Raw genomic sequence first — 14645 nt, 5'->3', positions numbered from 1 at the left:
CTCTGCAAAACAATCAGTATGGGGGGGAAAATGATCTCCTGGAAAGAAAGAGAAACTTAGTGGAGTTTTTGCATTAGAAAAATTTCTTTATTAAGAAAAAGCTCTGTACACCTTAGCTCTACAGGGTGTCTGAAATACAGCATTAATTATGTTTTTGCTGACCCTGACATCCTGCTGTACTTGGGATTGTAGCTATAGCTAAAATGTGCCTTTCTCTGCCAAGACCTGGAGGCAGAACTAAGCATTCTGAAGGTGTAAAGCTACCCAGAAGACTGTGTTTTATGCAGCAGCTCCTGCATGCGATGGGAATGTGCTGTGCTAAGAGCAAGGCAGATCAAAACAGGGACACAATACATTGGTGGGTCACATATGTTCTCAGTAGCTCTTTGGATTATATGGTGTTAAAGGTGGGGAAGGTAATTAAATCAAAAGGCCTGAATTGAAATTATGCTGAACTGAATTTCTGACTAGTCACCTGATTGGTAGGCCAGCTGGATCCTGGAATGAAAAACACAATGGTTTAAGAAGTGGTGCTGTGCAAGATTTATGTTGTCTGTTTGGCACAGAAAACCTTGGTCGTTTCTTATCAACAGCCTCCATTCTGTTGTCTCCTCTCCAGCTGAAGCCTAAAGCTTCAGGGGATGGTGGTGCTGGCTTTGGGTTGTCACAGAGCTGCAAAGTTCCTGCTGACCCTGAAGCCCCCAGACCTCAGTGCTGAGTGCTGGGCTTGGCTTCTGCAGGGCTGGCAAGTGAGAACTGTTCTTTAAAGCTGCTGGATATGGTTCTTTGTGTGGTGGGCTTGGGGAGAGCTGGGAACACTGCGCACCTCAGACTCTTCCATTTTTCTGTTGTCTCTTTGGCTGATTCTGGGGTGGATAACATTACTTCAGTTGGTGTGACATGATTGTGTGCCTTGAGAACTGAGGGATGTCAGACTGATGCTCATTATCGAGTGAATATGGCAGAGGGAGCAGTAATCCTGGGTGGAGCTTATTACTCACAGCTTATAGTTAGGCAGATTTTCGCTATGTTCTGCTTCCATTTTCTCTACCCAGTGTGGGTAGTAGTTTTACAAAATCAGTACATGCTGTGAGGATTAATTCCTGTGCCATTTACTGACAAGCAGGTCTGGACAAAACCCTGTAATCTTTTTGCTGCAGTCCCTGTTCCTTAGTGTGATTTGTGTATTGATTCTCCTGAGACAGAAGAAATTCCTGAGGTTTACAGACAGCACTGAAATAATCTGAACTGTGGACATCTGATCACAAACAGTGGTGTCTCTCCAGAGTTGTGGAGTACAAGTATTGAATGAATGATCATTTTCTAATGCCTGTAATTGAAACAAGATTTGTAAGCGTGGTAATTTGCAAAGTCAGGATAGTTTGCAGCATGTGCTGTAGGATGGGATGGAAGGTTCTACTGGTGTTACAGATGATGTAGTTGTGCAGCCTTAGTGTGGGTGCTGGTTTAGATATGAATTTGTCAGTGTTCACAGTGGGTGCTTATGCTGGTCTGTATTGTGCATCATGGTGATACCTTAGAAGTCCTCAAAAAGCCTTACTGGAATCTTTGGGATCTCCTGCTGTATACAAGAGAAATGAGAAAGGAACTTTCTTTGCCCCTGTCTTTAGTTTTATGAAAAGCTCTTTAAAAGTGTAGCTAAAAAAAAAAATTATCTGCTAGCAAAAGGACAGAGTGGATTTGAGATTTCCTACCGCCTGGGAGCATGCCCAGCTGATTCCTGTTGTAAAGCTTAAGATGAGCAGGCTGGCTGGCACGGCAGGTAAAGGGAAGGTTGGGTGCATTGAACTCATAGTTTATGCAGTAGCTTAAAGGCTTCTGCAGACCTGAGCACTCTGTGGTGTGGACTTACACTTGAATAGAAGATGCATACTATGCCTGAGAGTTCTAAAGATACCTTTTGTTGAGAAAGAAACCTTTTGTTTGGAAAAAGTAGCTTTTAAAATGTAAAATTGGAGAGATACACCTTTCAATAACTGGTGAAACTGTGATCTCTGAAGCTGAGGTGTTACAGGTATAGACTAGCAAATACTGAAGTGCAAAACTGGATTTAAACATCTTTGCTTTATTACTATGTTATTGATAATGATAACTAAGGCTTGCATTTTTTTTCTCTCTTCCAGATGAAATAAAAAGTGAGCTGGAAAAGCAGAGGTAAATTATTAATTACTCTAAACAGAAGGGTGGGAAAAGAGCAAATGGAATAATTTTGTGGAACTGTTAGAGTGTATATCCATTATAGCAGTGAGTTTGTGAATACCCAGACCTACCTTTCTGCCAAGAACATGTGGCTTGGCCTGTGTGTTTCACTTACACAATGTTTGTGGCTGTGGGTACTCAAGCCATAACTGCCTCTGAATTTCACCAGGAAAAAATTGTGAAATTTCTAAAAGGTGCTGGTTTTTTGCTTCCTTTTACTGGACTCAGTAGCCTGATAGGAAGTTATGGGGAGCAGTACATACCCTCTGTTTGGTAGCATGTGCTCTTTATTACCTAGATCAAGAACACCAATTTAAATATTTATACAATAAAAGCTTTAAAAAATATTTCCAGCACTGTGCTATAAGTGAAAATGAGCAAATGGGTCTCCACATGTGTTTCTATTTGCTTAATGTTCTGCCTATGGGCACTGTTTAATCCATTTTGAATAACATAGGTAGATATATCAGTTGTGTAGGAGTTTTCCAGTATTTCAGATAGTGGGACAATGTTGGAGTATAGTGAGGGAAGAGTTACGCTGAAAAAAGTGTGAAAATGATCAGATATAATATAAATAAATATAAAATGGGTTTTGTGTGATTTTTAAAGAAAATTGATCTTTGTTTAAGAAAGTATATGCAAGAAAGCTGCAGAGCACTTGTATGCTGCTGTGCATTATTTAGCTTTAAATTCAGAAAAAGGAGGAAGTGTAGTTTACTGTGATATACATGCTTAGAAAAATTAAAAAATCTTTGTATCTGACCTAGAGAAGGCACTGCTGCTCCACCAAAAGCAAATTTCATTGAAGCAGATAAATATTTCCTTCCATTTGAGCTGGCCTGCCAGTCAAAGTCTCCACGCATCGTCAGTACTGCCCTGGATTGTTTACAGGTAAGTGTTGTGGCTAAGCTTGGTCAGAGTGAGAAGGAGAAAGATCTGGCATGCAGCTCCTGCAGTGAGGAGCAGCCCCCCCGCCCCGGGGTCGGCGCAGGCAGCCCCCCGCCCCGGGGTCGGCGCAGGCAGCCCCCATGCCCCGGGGTCGGCGCAGGCAGCCCCCATGCCCCGGGGTCGGCGCAGGCAGCCCCCCCGCCCCGGGGTCGGCGCAGGCAGCCCCCCCGCCCCGGGGTCGGCGCAGGCAGCCCCCATGCCCCGGGGTCGGCGCAGGCAGCCCCCATGCCCCGGGGTCGGTGCAGGCAGCCCCCCGCCCCGGGGTCGGCGCAGGCAGCCCCCCCCCCGGGGTCACACTCGGCTGGGCACACACTGGGCTCAGGGAGGAGTGTGGCTGCCCTGCTGTAGCCCCTTTGCTGGGGCTGGGGGATCCTTACACCAGGCAGTAATGGTGCTTCATCTGTCATGCTCCACAAGGAGTATTGCCGAGGGATTTCTTGAGGTGCTGGTGTGATGGAGGAAGGCACACTATGGAGAAGACTGGTGTTAAAAATTTTTCCTCTGGTTATGGTATGAAAAAAGCTTTTCTGTAATACTAAAATCTGTTCTATCCACGTACGTGAGCAGTCAAAGTATTTGCTGGCCAGACTGTAGATGGTGTTTAATTTTTACATTAAAACTGGTTAAGTGAGATATGCTATGTAAACACACCTTTTTATGCTGTGCTAAACTGTGTTTTTCTTAACAATATGTGGTCAGCTAAGCTGCATTCTTTCTATCTAGAAACTCATTGCATATGGGCATATCACTGGCAATGCTCCGGACAGTGGAGCTCCTGGAAAACGACTGATTGACCGAATAGTGGAAACCATTTGCAATTGCTTTCAGGGTCCTCAAACAGATGAAGGAGTACAACTGCAGATAATTAAGGTATTGTATTCAATTAATTTTGGTGCAGCTTTAAATTGCTTTTTCTCTCTTTCAATTTGTAACTGAAAAAAAAAAAAGGGCAAAATATTACTGAGGGTCCATTTGCTCCCTTTCTTACATTGTCCTATGTGTCACTGCATTCAGGGAGGCTGTCACCAGGGCAGAATTGGTAAGGAAAATGTACTTCCTGTTGGGAAAGCAGAATGTAAAGGAATATTTTAAAAATGTTTGTCCTTTCTGAGATAAACCATCTTTCAGACAACTTGGTGCTTCTCTCAGAGGCTCGCTATGCCTCCCTCCATCAGGCCAGGGAATTGCTTTCAGCCCTGATAGCAGGCCCTGGACCTGGGATGCAGTGCCATGGGATGCTGATCAAGCCTGTCTGCTCCCCTGGCCATTTTGCCAGGGTATGTTCTCAACAAGGAGTGGTAATGTCCGTCAGTGGTGTGTATTCTGGTTCTGAAATCTTCTTGGGCTGCTGTAGCTGAGGTTGGAAGTTAGTGAACCTTCTGGTAATCCAACTTGACATTACTGTAGGCCAGTTGGCTCTTGTGTGGAAATGAAGCTATGGAATACAGCAAATATTTTTGGAGGTGGAGCATCTCCCTTGGTGGAAGTTTAGTTTTGATAAGACCCTCTAAAAACAGCTCAGGAGAGAGCAGAGATGTGGAAGTCCTTTTGAGCTTTCTTTGCTTTGAAATGCTGTTGCTTGTAAAGCCTAAAAAAAAAAAATCTGTGTTTTGTAGTAAACCCCAGTGATTATTTTGGAAGACATGCATGAGAAGCATTGCTGCCTACTTGCTTAGCTTTCTTTTTTACTGTTATGGACTTTTCTAGGCTCTTCTCACTGCAGTAACATCTCCATATATAGAAATTCATGAAGGAACAATTCTTCAAACTGTTAGAACCTGCTACAACATCTATCTAGCCAGTAAAAATCTTATTAACCAGACAACTGCCAAAGCTACCCTTACACAGATGTTGAATGTAATTTTTACACGGATGGAAAATCAAGCTGTAAGTAGCTATTACTTTTTCTCATCTCAAATGTTTAGGCTTGCAAATCACTGAAAACTTTTTTACTATTATTGTTTTTAATGAATCTGTCATTGCAGTTGCATATCTGTTGATTTGTCATGTTAGAAAACCCATCAAATTGTGCAGTGAGGCATACTGACTAAGTTGAAAATAAAAGGTGACATGCTCTGCTGATAACAAGGTTTCACACCATAGCTTCTGCCAAATGGCATTGGATAAACAAATGATGCTTTTCAAATAAACTTGAAGTGTATCTTTTTAATCTTATTGGCCAAGTGATTGTAGTTTCACAGTTTCCTGCTAAGATGTGAGTTCACAAAGGAACATCAGTCATCATAGAGAGGATTTCCCTCAGCGTTTTCTGTGCTTAGATGAACCTTTCCATATGTGTTTTCCAAGTTGCAGGAGTCCAGAGAAGCAGAGCGAGTGCAGAAGCCGCAGTCCCCCGCGGTGGCGGGGCCACGGTCCCCACGGCCGGGGCATCGGCAGCACAGCTCCTGGGGAGGCAGAGCTGGCACCGCTGGCACCGTGCTGGCCAATGGGGAGCCCGGCCATGGAGAGCCCGGCCATGGAGAGCCCGGCCGCGGGGAGCCCGGCCATGGAGAGCCCGGTCGCGGGGAGCCCGGCCATGGAGAGTCTGGCCATGGAGAGCCCGGCCATGGAGAGCCCGGCCATGGAGAGCCCGGCCGCGGGGAGCCCGGCCATGGAGAGCCCGGCCATGGAGAGCCCGGCCATGGAGAGCCCGGCCGCGGGGAGCCCGGCCATGGAGAGCCCGGCCATGGAGAGCCCGGCCATGGAGAGCCCGGCCGCGGGGAGCCCGGCCATGGAGAGCCCGGTCGCGGGGAGCCCGGCCATGGAGAGTCTGGCCATGGAGAGCCCGGCCATGGAGAGCCCGGCCATGGAGAGCCCGGCCGCGGGGAGCCTGGCCATGGAGAGCCCGGCCATGGAGAGCCCGGCCATGGAGAGCCCGGCCGCGGGGAGCCCGGCCATGGAGAGCCCGGCCATGGAGAGCCCGGCCATGGAGAGCCCGGCCGCGGGGAGCCCGGCCATGGAGAGCCCGGTCGCGGGGAGCCCGGCCATGGAGAGCCCGGCCGCGGGGAGCCCGGCCGCGGGGAGCCCGGCCGCGGGGAGCCCGGCCGCGGGGAGCCCGGCCGCGGGGAGCCCGGCCGCGGGGAGCCCGGCCATGGAGAGCCCGGCCATGGAGAGCCCGGCCGCGGGGAGCCCGGCCATGGAGAGTCTGGCCCTGGGGAGCTGCAGTCAGCCCCCACCCTGCTGGCGGCAGGTGAGCACAACACGGGGTCTGTTGCTTTCACTCACAGCCAGCCTGTTGAAAAGTGCTCTTGGAGGCCGCTTTGAGGAGCAATGGTTGGGTGACTGGCTCCCTTGGCTCTCCTCAGTAGACTTCCAGAGTGCGCTGCCACCCTCGGCTTGTGTCTGCACTATAACTGCTGCAGAAAGGTTCACAATCTCCCTAGAATTCCAGTTAAACCATGTGTACTTCATCTATTGAGGATTGTAGTGGAATTTGACTTGAACAGGTTGATAAAGGGCAAGGAAAGAAAGAGAATTGTCCTGGGATGTGACAGAACCACTCTCAGGTGATTGAAGTCCTGTGGTAAAAATGGTGCATATGATGAAGACCATATCATCAGTGTATACTGCATCTTAATTAGGAATGTTTTTAACAGTTGATAAATAAAAATGACAAAACAACTGCATTAAAAATATCAGTGCCTTGATTCAAACAACATAAATAACATCAATGAGTATTTTTGAATGACTTCTCACAAATTACTTTCAATGAGAGCTGCTGAAGAAAACTGATAAATTTTTTTGCTTCTGCCTTTGTCATGTTTTTATTTTAGTCTTCTTCCTAAACAAAAATACTAAATTAAAAGTTCTCTCTGTGTTTCATTAGAGGAAACGGTTGATGGAAGAAAGGAAATGGTTCAAGGCATCTTGGAAGATGTTGTGGATTCAGCTGTGAAAGGTGGTAAAGTCTTTTACAGTAAAATAGTTGCGTATGTATTGATTATAGAAGCATGGAAGTAATTTTTGTTACTAAGTATCTTGACAAGAATACTTACTAAGGCAGCAAGAACAGACTTTGATTGTATCACAATATTCTTTTGCTGATAGTTGAGAAACTTTCTAGTTTACCTGTGCTTCTTCTGTGCCACTCAATGTAGAGCGTCACAAAGTCATGGGATAGAAAACTCTTGCATGATTTTAATCATCTTTCCATTTTCCCCTTTAGTGGCTGAAGAAAAGCTGGTAACAGAACCTGTCAAGGCTCTGCCTGCATTAGAGACTGCAGATACTCTTCTTTCTGGCTCTAGCAATGAAAATGTACAAACAAATGGGATTCCAGATGATGGGCAGTCTGTTTCCTCCACTGATAATCTGGTAAATAACTGCACTGGATGCCAATATACATCTACGAAAGAAGAAATGTTTTTATTGTGACAACTAATAGAGTGGGATTTAGCAGAAAAAAGGGACAGAAACTTAATGTGTGTGTCCTACTCAGATTCAAAAAGGAAGCAGCAGCTGCAATTTAAGCATATATTGAAAATGCCCATCCTAAAATTCATTATATTAGATATTATATATTTTAATACAGAGTGGGGACAGAGACAAAGGGTCAGTCAAGATGTGTGAAAAGATCCAGATCACTTGTAATCCTGTTTAGGTTTAGTTTAAACTGTAGCTGATTCTCAGAGGAGCTGTGGAATCTCCTAATTGCTCTGTTTCTTTGCCTCACTGAGAGTCTGTGTTGTGTTTCTTATTCTCAAGGAAACGGATGTATCTGGACATCAAGCTGCTGCCAGATTTTCCCATGTTCTACAAAAGGATGCCTTCCTTGTGTTCAGGTCATTGTGCAAGCTCTCCATGAAACCTCTGGGGGAAGGACCACCAGATCCCAAGTAATGTGACTGGATTTATTATTCTGTCCTCCCTGGTAGCTCTTGGAGACAGTTAAGTTGCTGCTGTACAGTTAAACAGGTGTTCAAAATCCACTTTTCAGACACTTGGTTTTGTTAGCTTGATGAATCTAGGATTGAAAATAGCTTCAAATTTTAAAAAATTCAATACTTGAGAATTTTTGGTTTTGTATAAAAGGCTTATTAATCTTACCAGTTGGAGTGGCCTTGACTATAGTATTTATGAAGCTTTTGGTGGGAGAGTGGGGAAGTGCTTAAGAAGCACCGAGCTGCATTTATTAGGCTAGTCTAAGATGTTAATATTACTGAAAAAATTTCAAATTTAGATGATAGAAGTTCAAAATTCACTTGGTTGATTTCTGCCCCTCTTGCCCCCTGCATTTAGATGTATCAAAATAGCAGTCATTTCTTCCTGATGTAGAAGAAATGCTACAGTGCTAATGTTGAATGCAAGTATGTACTAAGAAAATATAGAAATACATTTAATGTTGAATTTTTTCTAGATCACATGAATTGCGTTCCAAGGTTGTGTCTCTCCAGCTTCTTCTCTCAGTGCTGCAGAATGCTGGTCTGGTTTTCAGGACACATGAAATGTTCATCAATGCAATCAAGCAATATCTTTGTGTAGCATTATCTAAAAATGGAGTCTCTTCTGTTCCTGATGTGTTTGAGCTCTCGCTTGCCATCTTCCTCACGCTGCTTTCCAATTTTAAGACCCATTTAAAAATGCAGATTGAGGTGAGAGACTTTCAATCTATAAATTGCATATGCTCTAGTTCTCAAAACTAGTTCTCTTTACCGTTTGCAAGGTAAAAAGACACCTGGAACTTCCATTTTCATGTCTTAGTTTGGTTTGCTTACTAAACTAATGTATTACTACTGTATCCAAATTCTAATATGCATGAAATATTACTCTTGAAGAGAAATTACTGAACAGAAATTAATCCATACATTTGATATGGTTCTGATAAGTTCCAGATCAAGTCCTTAATCTAATTTATTTTGCAGGTGTTCTTCAAAGAGATCTTCCTGAATATTCTAGAGACTTCTTCAAGTTCCTTTGAACACAAATGGATGGTGATTCAAACTTTAACTAGAATTTGTGCAGGTATTTCCACTGTGTAAAAGAATCACTTCTTCTGGCAGCAGATGAAAATTATTTTGAAGAGAAATGCCACATATACTGTTTAAGTATAAAAATTTGAATTTAGAGTGCTTGGGTTAAATGTCTGGATTCATCTGCAGTGCCTGCTCCAACTGGCTGATTTCTTTTTAAAAATTCTATTGCACAGAAACCTAATACTTCCATTTCCTTTTATTTTCCAGATGCCCAGTGTGTAGTGGATATTTATGTTAACTATGATTGTGATTTAAATGCTGCTAATATATTTGAACGTCTTGTAAATGATTTATCCAAAATTGCACAGGGACGAAGTGGGCATGAGCTGGGAATGACACCTTTACAGGTAAGGAAAACAGCTTTGAAGATAAGGTACTGTTGTTTCATAAACAGTGCTATCTTTGCATCGTTACAGATATGTTACAGAGGTTCCTGTTGTCTGTAACCTACTGATGTTACTTACTTTTTATTAGTTTAATAATTTGCAATTGGATGCTGAAGCAGTGTCATTAATTACTTGGTGATTTTGCTGCCCTGTGAGACCAGGCTGCTTCTGGTCTCTTTAGTTTGACTGCTAAGGGAGTGAGAGCCAAATGAGCCTTCCTCTGCTTCAGTTAAATTTCTTCCTTTCTGGAGCTCATAAACCAGTGGTACCGTCTGTGGGGTTTGCTTTGCACAGACTTTATGCCATATTTCCACCATAAGCATTTTATTTTTAAGATTATACTTTTCCAGTCCTTAGAGGGGGACTGTTGTAGAGACTGTTCAGCATGGTTAGTTGGTTTTATTTTTCTGTTTTTTTATTTTATTCTTCTTCATGTTTCAGGAACTAAGCCTGAGGAAAAAAGGACTTGAATGTTTGGTTTCTATTTTAAAATGTATGGTAGAATGGAGCAAAGACCTTTATGTGAACCCTAATCATCAGACTAGTTTGGGTAAGATTGTTTCTGTATGGAGAGACTGATTTATTTAATCAGTTCGTTCTTGTGTTTTTTTACTGTTTAGAAGCTATTCTGAAGTGTGGCTGCCAGGTTTGTACCTTAAAAATTTGTTTACACAAGTGAGGTATTTTACAGCTGTTAGTGCTGTTAGTGCTGTTGCAGTAACTGATTCTCCAAGTATCTGTTTTGAATAACCAGGTTCTGTGGATGAGCTTTAGCCAGGCCCTTTTCTATTATAAAGGCTGATGTAGAACAAGGCATGCGACCAGTCTTGGAGTTACTAAGTTGAAGTACTGGAATTTCTCCATAGATGCTGCTGCTTTTCTGCCTGTTGTTGGATTATTTTAGAATTCCATCAATAGAGCATTTTCATGTAGTGTAGTGCAGACTGACAGAAAGTATACATGATAAAATAAGAATATTAACTCATAGATTTCTGCTTAAAAGTTCTGTAACTAAAAGGTTTTGACTGAACAAGGATAAGTAAAGTCTCACCTTGTTTGTAAATAGGTTCATATAAACCATCTGAACAGGAAATGGCTGAAGGTAAGTGCCTGGACACTGGAGGGAGACGCAGTAGTGTCAGTTCCTTGGACTCCACTGTATCGTCGGGAGTTGGAAGTGTTGGTACCCAGACTGCTGTCCCAGATGATCCAGAGCAATTTGAAGTCATCAAGCAACAAAAGGAAATAATTGAACATGGGATAGAACTGTAAGCCCAGTATGATGGGAAAACTAAAGTTCACTTTAAATAAAATGTATTGTTCCTTATGGTTTCACAGTCACACATGTAGGCACACTTACAAATTATTATTAATGCTGAAGACTGTTGCTTGCTGTTGTGAAAAACCAATGCTGGAGGCTGTTGTAGTTAAAAGGAATTTCATAAAATCCTGGGTTCAGTGGAAGGGGTTTTCACAGCTTCTTGCTGCTCATCTCTACAAGTGTGTATGTCTAGAGAGAAGCTGGTTTGAGGGACGCAGTTGTCTTGCAGCTCTTATATGATTTGTTGTTCTTTATTGAAATACAGTTTGAAGAATGAAATCATTGTACAGCTTTGCTTTACTTTTTTTTCATTAATTTGAAGGTTTGTATGTCTGTAAATGCTAGAAAAAAGTCTTGAAAAGCAACATTTTTGACATTTCATGTAGACTGTCAAATTTTTCATGTTCAAAAAGATGAGTTTTGGAGTTTTTCAGCAATAACTTCTAAGGTTATCAGCAACTCAATGTACCTTATGGGGTGGAGCCTATGGTGTGATACAGGTAATAGATTTATTGCACATTCTTTAGGTTTTTTCCTAACTAGAAATAAAAGATAGGGAGCTACAGCGCAGAATCTTTGATTTATGTGGACTCTGTAAAACTTAAATTTTATTGGTTGTTATATTTTTAATTGTATGTCACTTTTCCCATGTTTTTGTCTGACTAGGTTTAATAAAAAGCCAAAGAGAGGAATACAGTATCTACAGGAGCAAGGAATGCTTGGCACTACAACAGAGGACCTGGCACAATTCTTGCACCAAGAGGAACGCCTCTGCTCTGTAAGATTACATGCAGCACATTTACACCCTTGCCCCAGTACCTTTGGCCCTGCCCCTGGTATGTGTGTGCCCCTGCTCTGGAGTTCAGTTCATATCTTAGAGAAATGAACATGCAAGGCTCTTCATGGACACACCTAATGCTACAGCTACCTGCTGCTTACTGGCTCTTCCAGGCTTCTCAGTTAAGTACTGTGTTATGGTAAAGTGCTGGAGGGTTCCCCATCAATGGAATGTGCATTTTGTATGTCCTTGGAGGCTGCAGGGAGACAGAGCAATGTCAGTTGCTCTGTCTGGTAGTCCCTTGCCAGCGAGGGAGGATCATGTGCTGCAGTGGCAAAGCATTCTCTGCTGCATGTGCAGCTGGGCACAGTCCATCTTTCCTTGGCACTGCAGTAATGCAGATCTTGCCGTTGGCAGTGAGGGAGGCAAGGAATATGCAGACTGAGGGGGCGTATCTAGGACCCCTGTCCCTCCCTCAGCTGCTCTGCCCACGCAGCGGCGTGTCAGCTTTACAGAGCTGACAGCTGTGCAACTCTTGGCATGGAAACCCTCTTGCAGAGCTGGCACTTGGATTGCAAGTAATAACTGTCTCTTGTGTTTTTTAGACTCAAGTAGGGGAATTTCTTGGGGAAAGCAGCAAGTTTAACAAGGAAGTGATGTATGCCTATGTAGACCAGCTTGATTTCTGTGGAAAAGACTTTGTCTCTGCTCTGCGTATATTTCTGGAAGGTTTTCGTCTGCCAGGTGAAGCCCAGAAGATTGATAGATTAATGGAGAAGTTTGCTGCTAGATATATTGAATGCAACCAACGGTAATTCAAACCCTTTGTATCAGATCAGTGCCCAAAGAACATTCCCTGGCTGTACTGTTGTGTGGCCCGTAGGGGCAGGGGATTGATTGAGCCCATACCAGGCCAGGAACTTTTGCAGGCTTGTGTGAGGAGGAGATCTTGCTGCTGATATTGGATAGGAAGGATACTGATGCTGTCATTTCTTTAAATCCCAAGTACTTTCTAAAAGGAATTACTGGAAAAGGAAAGCCCTAAGTACATTAAAATCCAACAGCTAATACAGAGACAATTTTAGACGAATGTAGGTCAGTCAAGTATAAAAAACTGTATTAAGCAGTAGAAATGGCTAGAATTTAAAAAATTCATGACATAAACAACTAATAGCATGTTACAGTGCTTTTGCTTGCCTGTTAGATGTGGAACAAAATGTGTATATGTTATTTGATACCAAATAGACAAAGTTGCTGTTGTTCCTAGTGCAATCAACACTGAAGTTTAGTCAGGCTTAATTAGTTCCCTTTCCTTAGTCCAGTTGGTGTATCAGTGGGTTGGTTTTATATCAATCTTTATGAAACTCTGTGAGTAAAAAATAAGCTGTCATTTAACTTTTTTAAGATTATACATTATTGTTCTTTGGGTAATCGGTAGGGAACGTACTTGAAAATCTCAGTCTAGTTTTCAATATTGCAATGATGTACTTCCCCACCCTTTTTATTTGTGTTTTAAACTGCTTGGGATTTGATGCATTTCTAATAGTTAGCTTCAGGCTTTGTTGGCTCTTTGGTTGAGTCCATAGCACTTCTGGGTATTTTTCTTGCATATGGAACTAGAGCTAATGGATTGAGGAATTGGTAGTCCGTAAACCTGTTTTTTTTTTCCTCCCTCAGGCAAACACTATTTGCTAGTGCAGACACTGCCTATGTTTTGGCATACTCCATTATAATGTTGACTACAGACTTGCACAGTCCACAGGTAGAAATTTAAAAAATCTAGACTTATTAAAGTCTGAAGGTCCCTGGAACTTGCATTCAAAATCTGATATCCAACTTATTCCTTCTTACAGGTAAAAAATAAAATGACAAAGGAGCAATACATTAAAATGAATCGAGGAATCAATGACAGTAAAGACCTGCCAGAAGAGTATTTATCCACAATCTATGAAGAAATAGAAGGAAAGAAAATTGCGATGAAAGAGACAAAAGAATATGCAATTACAACCAAGTGTAGTAAACCAAGTAAGAAGGAACTAGAAACTGGGAAGAACACAGTGCTCTTGAACTGTGGCAGGAACTAAGGGATGTCACAGTGGTGTGCAGAGTCCTTGTGAAAATGCCTTGGGGCAATACATAAAGTATTTGGAATGGTTGATAGAGGTATATGGAACAAAACTGGCTCAGTTACGCCTTAAGACTGCCTTCTGTGGTGGGAAGAACCATGTAGATGTCTCTGGCACCACTGCAGAGCAGCACTAGAAACCAGATCTCTTGGGGTTTTTAAACACGAGTGTGAGGAATAACTTGAGGGGGAATTTAGTTTGCAATTACCTTGTTTTTGTGTGCTAGACTACGAGTGAGGGCTTGATTTGGGCTGTTTTTTTGTATTTCTCCATAACTCAGTGGCTGGGAGTTGTCATAGTCATTGTGACAGTGTTTGAAACCCAGACAGATTGGAGAGTTTGTCATAATCTATAGTCACCTCTGCTTATACAGACCAAATGAGGGCGTCTTTGTGTAGCATGCAGTAGAAACCAGTATCCTCAGCTGTACCCTACTTTTACTCAGAATAGCTGGTACTAATTTAATTCAAATTAGTGATTTCTGAATCTTCAGCATAGTGGTTTTCCCAGTGCTTTTATGCTGTTTGCAGGTTTTCTGAATCAAAATAGGAACAAAATTAATTTGCTTGAAAATTGAAGTTGCACCCTGTAGTAGAAGGGTTAAGAAGCACTAAGTTAATAATTTATTTACCATGGTGGTGGGGGCTTGTTTTGTTTTGGGGATGTGAGCCTAAGAAGACACAGGATTTTTCATCCACTTTTACAGGCAGAATGACTTAATAGAGTATGCACCTCTGACTTGGAGCAATTAGGTAATAGCATGTGTTATATAGTAAAGGGCTGAATTAGTTATTTAGTACAGAATAAAGTCTTTAGTTTGGGTGTGGTCTTTAGTGCTGGATTTCCTTGCTTGCAGCCTGGGGCAGCCTCCTGACTTCTAAGATTTTGCAAGAT

At 42.6% G+C, this 14645-nt stretch overlaps 1 protein-coding gene across 2 annotated transcripts in view; it reads left to right on the top strand.

Annotated features, from left to right (window-relative positions):
• Positions 1-14645, top strand: part of ARFGEF2 (ADP ribosylation factor guanine nucleotide exchange factor 2) — a 36738-nt gene that overhangs the window by 4637 nt on the left and 17456 nt on the right. Inside the window, exons 2-18 of one of the 2 annotated variants that reach the window (XM_050981981.1) lie at positions 2145-2175; positions 2988-3111; positions 3892-4038; positions 4876-5055; positions 5482-6358; positions 6995-7066; positions 7334-7482; positions 7873-8003; positions 8525-8759; positions 9030-9129; positions 9348-9487; positions 9968-10076; positions 10593-10794; positions 11514-11625; positions 12231-12436; positions 13303-13387; positions 13479-13650. In XM_050981981.1, the coding sequence (XP_050837938.1) occupies positions 2145-2175; positions 2988-3111; positions 3892-4038; positions 4876-5055; positions 5482-6358; positions 6995-7066; positions 7334-7482; positions 7873-8003; positions 8525-8759; positions 9030-9129; positions 9348-9487; positions 9968-10076; positions 10593-10794; positions 11514-11625; positions 12231-12436; positions 13303-13387; positions 13479-13650 (3072 nt within the window). Of the gene's footprint in view, positions 1-2144; positions 2176-2987; positions 3112-3891; positions 4039-4875; positions 5056-5475; positions 6359-6994; positions 7067-7333; positions 7483-7872; positions 8004-8524; positions 8760-9029; positions 9130-9347; positions 9488-9967; positions 10077-10592; positions 10795-11513; positions 11626-12230; positions 12437-13302; positions 13388-13478; positions 13651-14645 lie in introns of both variants that reach the window. The other variant, XM_050981980.1, reaches the window with a different exon arrangement.

The sequence above is a fragment of the Serinus canaria genome, chromosome 20, assembly GCF_022539315.1.
Source record: "Serinus canaria isolate serCan28SL12 chromosome 20, serCan2020, whole genome shotgun sequence".
In the NCBI taxonomy this organism is placed as follows: Eukaryota; Metazoa; Chordata; class Aves; order Passeriformes; family Fringillidae; genus Serinus; species Serinus canaria.
This window is presented reverse-complemented; position numbering and strand designations above follow the sequence as displayed.